The sequence below is a fragment of the Centruroides vittatus genome, unplaced genomic scaffold (genome assembly GCF_030686945.1).
Source record: "Centruroides vittatus isolate TY-2023 unplaced genomic scaffold, ASM3068694v2 contig_519, whole genome shotgun sequence".
In the NCBI taxonomy this organism is placed as follows: domain Eukaryota; kingdom Metazoa; phylum Arthropoda; class Arachnida; order Scorpiones; family Buthidae; genus Centruroides; species Centruroides vittatus.
In genome coordinates this window covers 545,476-555,449 of record NW_027122304.1, presented here as the reverse complement: position 1 = coordinate 555,449, position 9,974 = coordinate 545,476, and the positions used below count along the sequence as shown (strand labels likewise).

At 29.1% G+C, this 9,974-nt stretch overlaps 1 protein-coding gene across 1 annotated transcript; it reads right to left on the bottom strand.

The window, feature by feature from the left end:
• Positions 1 to 4,968: 4,968 nt before the first annotated feature.
• LOC136978371 (patched domain-containing protein 3-like) lies at positions 4,969 to 9,608 on the bottom strand. The gene is made up of 3 exons (XM_067274070.1): positions 8,606 to 9,608; positions 8,220 to 8,534; positions 4,969 to 6,176 (listed from the first exon to the last, which is right to left on the bottom strand). The coding sequence occupies exons 1-3, from the start codon at positions 9,606 to 9,608 to the stop codon at positions 4,969 to 4,971; spliced, it is 2,526 nt and encodes an 841-aa protein (XP_067130171.1).
• Positions 9,609 to 9,974: the final 366 nt, after the last annotated feature.

The window sequence follows — 9,974 nt, the reverse complement described above, 5'->3', positions numbered from 1 at the left end:
AATTCTAGACTAATTTGACTCAACATTTCCAAAACAGGTATAATTTTTTTTGAGAATAATCCATATAAACTATGCTATAAACAAAAAATCGTGTAGAATGTAGGGAAAAATCCCTCTGGACGCCATCTTGCCACCAAGGGTAACATTAACCCTTGTTTTCGTCACGGAGCGGCTCATCGAACAACGGGCACGTGATTCCTGATCAGCGAATTTTTGCAGAAAAATAACTTAACTTTGAAGATATCATTAATAAAAATTAATTTTTATGGCCGTTAAATAATAAATATTTTTTAGTAGGTCCGCTGCTTTTTTAAACTTAACAGTTTGTACAATATCTGCTATTGATCCAGATTTGACCAATTCTGTCGCGACATGAGCTGGCGATTAAGTTTTACTGTGTTATACGAGTCTCTTATAGCGTGTTATACAAATACGATCGCAATTTTTTCGCTATGTTATACTAATCCGTGTTATATGAACCTGTGTTATAGGGGGATCCACTGTACGTAACTCATACGACTTCATACCTAAAAAATAAATAATAATGTATTAACCGCTTGCCGTACGAATTAATTAGAACTCTAATTAATTTGTACGGCATTCGTATCGAATATTAAAAGCAATAAAAAATACTTAAAACTGGAAACAAACAAAAGAAATGTGTTAATTTTGAAGAAAAAGCTTCAAAGTACAATTTCCTTTGTCTGGCATTTCTGCGAAATCCACACCAATGAGTCATTGTTTACACAGCTGGATGACCTTGAGAACAGCTGCTGTCGTCTTTCGCAAGACATTCTCATAAGCGTCTCAGGAGGAGAAAGATAAAAAGTAGGGTGAATACTAGATGGCAGTATATTTCTAATTATTTTTTAAAAATTACTATTTTAATTGAAATTTTTGACCCCCGACTTAATTAAACGTATATATAATAAAATCTATTAATTAAAAAAATTAAAAAACTATTGGATGTTGTTTTTGACATCAGAAAATAGCTTTAAATAACTTTATTTAAGTAAGATCTGCGCACTAGAACTTTAGAAAGATGAATGAAGTTTCATAAAAAAATCCCATAAAAAACAATTAAGCGTTAATCGCGCGTCATTAAAGGTTAATTAAAATCGCGATAAAATTTTTTCGCGCGGGTAAAAATTTTTTAAAAAATTTTAAGACTTAAAAAACGTCTGAAAAATCAAAAAAAAATTTCGGGCAGAAGTACCAAATGTTTGTAACGCTATGTAACTTGCCCGAGTTATCTCGGGTCCAGACGGCAAGCAGTAGTTTGATGTAATGATGTGTTAACTTGCGTATAATCGATCAGCGCCGCCGTAACTTATCGGTTACAATTTCCAGACACGCCACCTGTTATCAAAGTTCTGACCATTACGAGATTGACCGTTGCGATTTGAAATGGACCGTTTCGATTCATAACAAGGAAGTAGGAAGTTGGTCAAGAGGGGCATTAAAGCGGCGTCACGTAACTGTTTTACTCAAGACAATCGAGTAAACTAATCGATGATCACTTATTTATCCCCGCTTATATAGCATTTTTTTTTATTTTTAAGTTGTAAAGTTATGATAATCATATAAAAAAATTACGATTATATCTTTTATTTCAATCAGTTTTCTTCCTTTCAACGTGTTTTTATATTTATTTTGTTGTAATTTGATTCATAAAAGCAAAGAAATAAACATATGAATTTCCACATACCGGTAACTCAAGTTTCATGGTTCGACCAGCGGTTTCGTTTGTAATTGGAAAAAGAAGTGTTTTCTTTCAGGATCAGTGCAGAGTTTATTATCTTTTAATATTGCACGACACATCTTCATAATTTCAGACAACAGAATAATTTTCAGCTTATAAAAACTCTACAATAAATGATTATTTCTTCGAAAGACGTCGATATGCACGAATAACAATGAATATGTAATAATGCTTTTATCCATTTTAAGTGGATATTGTAAAAATTAAGCTATTTAATTTGTTTGGCTTTTATAATTTAGTTTCCGAGTATTTTACTGTAAAATTCAATTTAGTAAACAAAAACAAAAAGAAGCTATTAAATATAAACAGGAAAATACAATAATTTATACATAAATTGAGTGTAAATACATAAAAAAACGAATTATATCAAAGATAAGACAAACAAGCTTACATCCCCAGAACAGAGCTTATAATTCGTTGTCATTTTCAGCCTGTTCCTACTTCAACTGTTTTATGTTGGTAAAAAGTTAATATTTTAAGATAAAAGTTCATCTTCTTAGTGAAGAAAGTTAAAAGTATCGAAATATATCATTCACACATAAAAGTATTCATGTATGTCTAAATTATAAATGTATATTTTTTTCGATATTTGAAATAATATCACGAGAAAAACATTAAATACACGGAATACAGGCCATAAACAATTTCTTTGTCAAATAAATTATGGATTAATCAGGTTTATTTTAAAAAATTTAATCGCAAATAACTGGCATTTAATATACAGAGGGTGCAGTATGTTTTTTATGTGAAATTATCTGCGTTTTACAAATTAACAGAATTTTCTGTTTTTTTACACATTATTATACTATAATCTAGGAAACTATGTTTAATATACAAGACATACTACAGAAAAGGTAAGAAAGAGACATCAGTCATTGTAACCAATGCATTATTGAAAGTTTTATTCATATAGATAATTAATTTTATCAAGATACATTTCCCCAGAAGAAAATTATCGATATTTCTCGTAAATATAAGTAAATTTTATTATAATTTAGATAAAAACTCATTTTTTCCCCACGTATGGCTTCTTTCCTCTCCCTCTTACTACTATACTTAAAACATTCCATTTCATAATTTGATGTAATAATAACGTTTAAAATGATTTTAAATAAAATATTGACACTTAAAGTAGGTTAGTATATATTGTCATGAGTCTCAGGCGTATTCATAAAAATGTAATAATCTATACAATTATACTTTCTCACATGCTCCATGTGTTAAAGTTTGCAGCTGTAATTGAAGGTAATATATAAAGAAACAAAATGTTTATATTATCAATAGTTATAAAAGATATCGTATTTTCACGTAGAAAAACAAAAGAAGACAGAAGAAACAGACAATCACACGATATGTCTATCCAGGACATTCTATAATTAATTTCAAATTTCTAATGTCGACATACATTAATATTTTTGTGTGTGTGAATATTATATTTCGATACTTTTATGTTTCTTCACAAAGAACATCTCAAAACTAACTTTTTACCAACATAAAACAGTCGAAGAGGGAACCAGGCTAAAAATGACAACGAGTATATGAGCTCTGTTCGAGGGATGTCAGCTTATTCGTCCCATCTTCGATATAATTTGTATTTTTTCTGTACTTACACTCAATTTACGTAAAAGTTATTCTATTGTCCTGTTTATAATTAATAGCTTGTCTTTGTTTCTGTTTAATAAATGGAATTTCACAGTAAAATATTCGGAAACTAAATTATAAAAGCCAAACAAATTAAATAGCTTAATTTTTACAATATCCACTTAAAATGGATAAAAGAATTATTACATATTCATTGTTTATTCGTGCATATCGACTTCTTTCGAAAAAATAATTATTTATTGTAGAGTTTTTATAAGCTAAAATTTATTCTGTTGTCTTCGATGAAATTTGTTACAATTTACTAATTTTTACAGAAACATTAAATTTTAAACGATGACATTAGTTAAAATTTATTAATTTGTACACAAACATTAAATTTTAGTTATATTTCTTCGTATTTCTTGGTGATTACGTGACCGAAAGCTATTTTTTATCTTGGCGGGAATTTTCCCACATTGATCTTTGTCATATCTAATTTGCATATTAGTGATAGTACATTACGAATCTTTATTAAACAGATATAGACATTTTAGGTAACTCCTGATAAGTTACAAATCTGCATGTAGGCAAAACATATTCGAAATATTTATACAGCATATTAAAACATACAGACAATACAGACAATAAATTTCATTATAATTTCTTAATCATTAGAACAAGAATCAAATATATAATGAAACATCAAAATAGTGATAGATGTAAAGATTGGTGTATATCGAAAAACTTCACAGTCAATTACGGATAAAAATTATTAACGTTTAAAATGTTATGATTAAAACTATATTAAGATAACCATTACAGAATTCATTTGATAGAATAACGACAGCGCGTACATAAACAGCATGTGATCCAGAAAACAATTTACATGGGAAATACTCTACTGCGTAAATTTTGAAGACGTATTGTTTTTATTCTGTAACAAATATTCATGGACTATGAACCCAAAGTTGAGTTTTAATTAAACACTTGGCTTTATTTCCATCTTTATTTAGTTGATTCGTACCTAAATAAAAATGGAAATAAAGCCAAGTGTTTAATTAAAACTCAACTTTGTATTCATAGTCCAACAATCAACAAAACACGGTTTCAAAAGAAGAAATAACAAATACTCATGAAAATATGAAAAATAACAATAAAAAAAATAGGAAATAAGAAAAGTTAATATAATACTTCCAAATAGTGATTAAGAAGACATTCCTTGTAATAATGTGAGTTTCGAATTTATTTTGCAAATAAATCCCATCGTATAATAAACAATATTTTATACTTCCACATAGTACATGCTTTAAGGTATTTTCGTATAACTTTTAAATATTAACGTGAAACATATTTTCAACGTTATCGGATATTCGTGAATATTCCAAACGATATTTATCGAAAATATTTTACTACTTGGATAAAAATAAATATGTAAAAAAAGTAATTGATAAATTTTAATCATAATTTGTAACAAAATAAAATTGGAATGAACGTAATTCATAAATCTTTCAAAAATTATCCGAATATTTATTGTATATTCCTGAATATTTCATAAAATTAATTTCGAAATTACGGGAGAACAGCAATACAAATTAAAGTTGATTTTCAATTTAACAATAAATGAATTACATCTTTTCAAAAATAGCATAAATGAACGAAAGAACAACTGGAATGAAAAATAATGCGTGAAAAGCCGTTTCCGCCGCAACAAGAATTACAATTTTTACAAATGTCATAAGAAAATATGCATCACAATATAAAATTAATATTCCTAATCCTGTGGTCATAGATCCTTGCAGTATTGGAAAGCCTAAACGATACAGAGAATCTTTCAGTTTTTCATTTGCTGTTTTACACTGTGACATGAAATAAGCGTAGGAAATATGAGCAGGATAATTCACGCTAAATCCCACACATAGAATGAGACTCATCATTGATATAATATCTAAGTTGACACCCCACAGGTACATGTAACCTAAAGTTTCGACCACTGAACATACTACAGATATTGCAACAACAATTGAGACTGATATACTTGGTACGAATAATAGAAAAATTGCAGTTATGAGCACAGCAGTGATCCAAAACAATTGATAAATCATTTGTCGAATAACGATTCCTTGTGCAATCACACTTGACTTTACGCTATGCACTAGGACAGCAATGTCGGACTCGTCTGCAATTTTTAATAAATCTCTTAATAAATCTGTTTCTGTTTGTGTCGAATTCAAATTTTTTCCCATTACAAAAAATCTACTGTATAAGATATCAGTATTGTTGCTGTTAAAGACGACATCATTAGAAAATGACTGGGCAGCTCTGATATTAAAAAATACATTGCGAAGCCCATCGATAAAGTCTTGCTTATATGTCGTGTTGTAACCTTGTAAAGAAAATTTTGCTACCGGACTTTTCTGAAATTCTTTGTAGAATTTCATCCAGGACACAGTAAATTCTTCTGCAGCGATATTGGGATGTTTTTCGAATTTTCTTAACAGAGTTTCTATGGATTTTTGAACTTTTATGTTTGAGTAATCCAACGTTTCATTAACAACTATGTGATAGGGATATGAGTAACGTGTAAAATAGTTAAAATTAATTCTAATGCCTTTTGTAACTAAAGAATCTTTTAGAAATAAATGTTCGTATTTAAGACCATCTTTTATGTAAAATGTCCCCCAAATTCCAAAAGATAAATTAATAATAAAAATTATAATAATAATTATCTTCACCAATGGATTCGACAGTACTTTTCCGAATAAATTTTTAAACAGAGCCATAGTAAATTCTTCCTGTCTAGCATTATTCTCATTGGGATATTCTTCACTTTGTTCTGAAATAAAAATATTCATAAGTTATATATGAAATAAACAATAATAAAATTGATTGATATTAGATAATTTCAATGTAAAATTGCTATAAAATTTCTAGTAGGTAATTAATGACATATAGGTGAATCAGAGTGATTTTTGGGAAGTCCTAAGATGTTGCAAAAAATTATAAAGTTATTTCCTATTTAACAGCAACGAAAAGTTGTGTTAAACTTATTATTTAATTAACGTGAGAGTAATGTTCGTTAAAAATTTTCACTGTAGCAATATAATAATAAGAAATGTTTCGAGCTACTTGATTTGGTTTATTATCAGTTATATTTCTATTATTAAATATTAATAATAGTAAATATTAACACTAGGAGAAAAGAGTTATCTGTCTCATTCAGATTGTTCAAATAATAAAATCGTGGAAATATATGTGTGGAGGCTTCACACAGTTTTATTAGGAACATCACAATGACATTTTGATGAGTGATAAGAAACTTTTATTACTAATATGCATTTCGGACACGAAGGCCTTTACCAGCCATACATTAGTAAAATAGTCACTACAAACAGATAATCTATTTGTATCTATTTGTTGTTACCAATGTATTCACGTGAGGCTGTAGAGGATCTTTGTCACCGAAATGCATATCACTAAAAAAAGTTGCTTATCAATCATTAAAGTTTCTTTGTGATGTTCTTAATGGACACTTCGTGGATACTTGTCCACGAAGGTTATTTCGTTTATGTTAATTGTGCACGTCCCAGTTATCTAAATGTAAAAAATGACTAACTTTGGCGTGATTTGTCTTCGTATTTTAAGAAAGAAACTACAGTACCGACGTGCTTTGTATCTAGATATAAAAGATGGAAATTATCATGGAAATAAAAAATTGTGAAGATTTAAAGTCTAATGTTAAAAAAAAAACATTTTTTAAAATTACAAATGCATTTTTGGAGAAGTGCACCAGAGCCATACCAGAGCCATACCAAGAACGGACTAGACTTTGACTATAAACGGTTACGTTTATGATGTATATTTTGATTAAGACTTATATTAAAAACTTACAAAGATAACATAAATGGTCAGAGTTTAAAAAATTAAATGATGTTAATATCTCACGCCGTTCTTATATTATTTTTAAATTTGCGCAAATATCTTTTGATGATTATGCCGCCAACAACAAAATCGCCTTGTAAGAGAAGGGAGAGCATTTCAAACGACTCCACGGAGATTATAAAGAGCACTGTGTAATGGCAACAAAACTTAATTCATATAGGGATTGGGAGACAAAAAAGAGATGAAGTTTGTCTTCTTGAATCCTATAAGTAATAATAATGTCATCGCTCGTATTAGTGTGCACTGTTTAAAGTGTTTAAGGAATAAGCTTTTTGAAACGAAAATATTCAAGGTATGCTTACGGAAACATAATTATAATTTAATAGTATTACCTACCTCAAAATGTTGAATGTTTATGGTACTTATTACGAATGGAGAAACTCATTTACAGCCTTTAAAGGACTTATGAAAAAAAGAAAAGAAGCTGAAAACAGGTCTCATTGTTGTGTCTAAACTGACAAAAATGCATGTAAATCAAAATTTATTTTAGATAATGACAGTTCGTCTTGCAACACAGCTAAATATTTCATGATAGTAACATTTTGAGTTTAGTAATTATTACGTTTGTATGAACTTTTTACTATTTATTGTTATTTACTTGTTCAACAATACAGTTGCTACAGGTCTGCGATACCAGGTGCGATACCATTGGTTTGGATATTTTAAGGTGAAATGTACGACATTATTTAAGCTAGAACTAATAACTTACAAGTATTTGAACGTAACTACTGAGTTTCTTAGCAATTGGTCTAATGGTCAAAAAGAGTGTATAGCAAACAAACAAACAAACAAAAAAAAAACAAATAGACTAACAATTTCACTTATATATATATATAGGCCTATATATATTAAACTATTTTTTAAATTAATTAAACTTTACAGAAATACATTAAATCTGTTATATAAAACTTTTTATTTAAAAGTAATTTTAACTTACCACATCTAACAAATTTTGTAGTACGAAGTTTTTCTTCCTCTCTGTATCCACTCAACGCCAAACATCCTCCGAAAAACGTTATCTGGTATATAAAATTGAACATTATGCAAATTGCAGTGTAATAACTGAAGATTCGAATAAAAGGAAATGGAGCCATCATTCCGATGCAATACGAAATAAAATTAGTTAGTGACGTTTGTGCAATGGAAACTCCTACTTCTCCATATGTTGCTCCCAACCGTTTTTCAACTGTGTGCTTGGGATTAGTGATCCTCCAACATCCTATTAACACGAAAGCGTCATCAATCTCGGTCACTGAAATAAACAAAATTTTTAATATATTACACAATTTTTTGGCACATTTGCATCAATACTGACTTACTTACCAACAACTAAAAAAGGAATGGTAGCATTCCAGTAAGTATTTTCCACACCCGATGCTGCCATTAATCCAAAAGACGATACAACTGCCAAACCAGCATTTATCACACTTGATAAACCGAGAATTGGTTTACTTCTCACCCAACTGTTGCTCATGTTAAGAAACATCGAAAGACCGATCATAATTGCGACCAAAACGCCTATTTTTGGTTTCGTTCTATCAAATTCTGTACGAAAACCATTTTCTATTGCTAATGGAGAGCATGGAATGACTTTGACGTATGTAAAATTATATTTTTGAATCGTATCATAAACACTGGTTGACCATTTGTCGAACAATTTCTTTTTCACTTCATTTTTAACGTCTGTTGAATACAACAGCTGAATGGCATTAACTTTTTCTACAAAATTTTGATTATCTTCAGTAACACCTCCTAAATTTATAAAATAGGCTTTATAAGTGAATGATAAAAAATCTATTTCGATTGGATATTTCAGCTTCTTTCTCTTTTGAACTATGGAGTCTATTCCCACTTCCGATATCACCTCAATAATAGGATTTTCAAAGCATTTTTTGTGCATAAGTGCGCACACATCGTCATATTGTATTAACGTTCCATCAGCTTCTAATGTTATATTTTGTATGATGTCATTGACCAGCTTCACTTCTGAAAGAATATTTTTTTCAAACATGTTTCCTTCATCTTTTCTCAATATTTGTATTGTGATATAATTGGGTATATTAGGGACTCTCATCTGGTCAGAAAATTGAGTCGAATTATATGAAAAGTTTTCTTCTATAAATTTTTTAGTTTTAAATAGTTTTCCTGTATCCGGAGCTATTAATACTTGATGATTTTTACTGGGTGTTAATTTCGTGATAAATATCGAAAGAATCATGGACAAAATTATTGGTGAAAAGATGAAGTAATAGGGATGGCGTCCAACTGCTTTTCCTAATTTCATGAAAAAATAGCAAGCGATTCTTCTTATGCAATCAACTTTCATTTTGCACTTTAATATTTTATCGAAAAATAGTCTTAACCAAGTTATCTGGAAAACACCAATAAAAATATAATTAATATTTTAAATTAGATTTCAATTTTTATCAGTTAAAATTTTATCTACCAGTGAAGTATATTGCAGTACGCGTTTTACTATGCGACTGGTTACATTTACCCATAAAGTAAAGCGACAGAAGTCTTATTCTCTTTACGAAAATGTGACAAAGGTGTAAGAAAGTACAAAAAACCGACATTATATAATCGAACTTACGTAATGTAAACGTGAAAAGTTTAAGAAAGTGTATAGAATAATCCATTACTTCTTGCTTTTGGAAAATAATATCGACATTTGATATTATTTTTCAAAAGA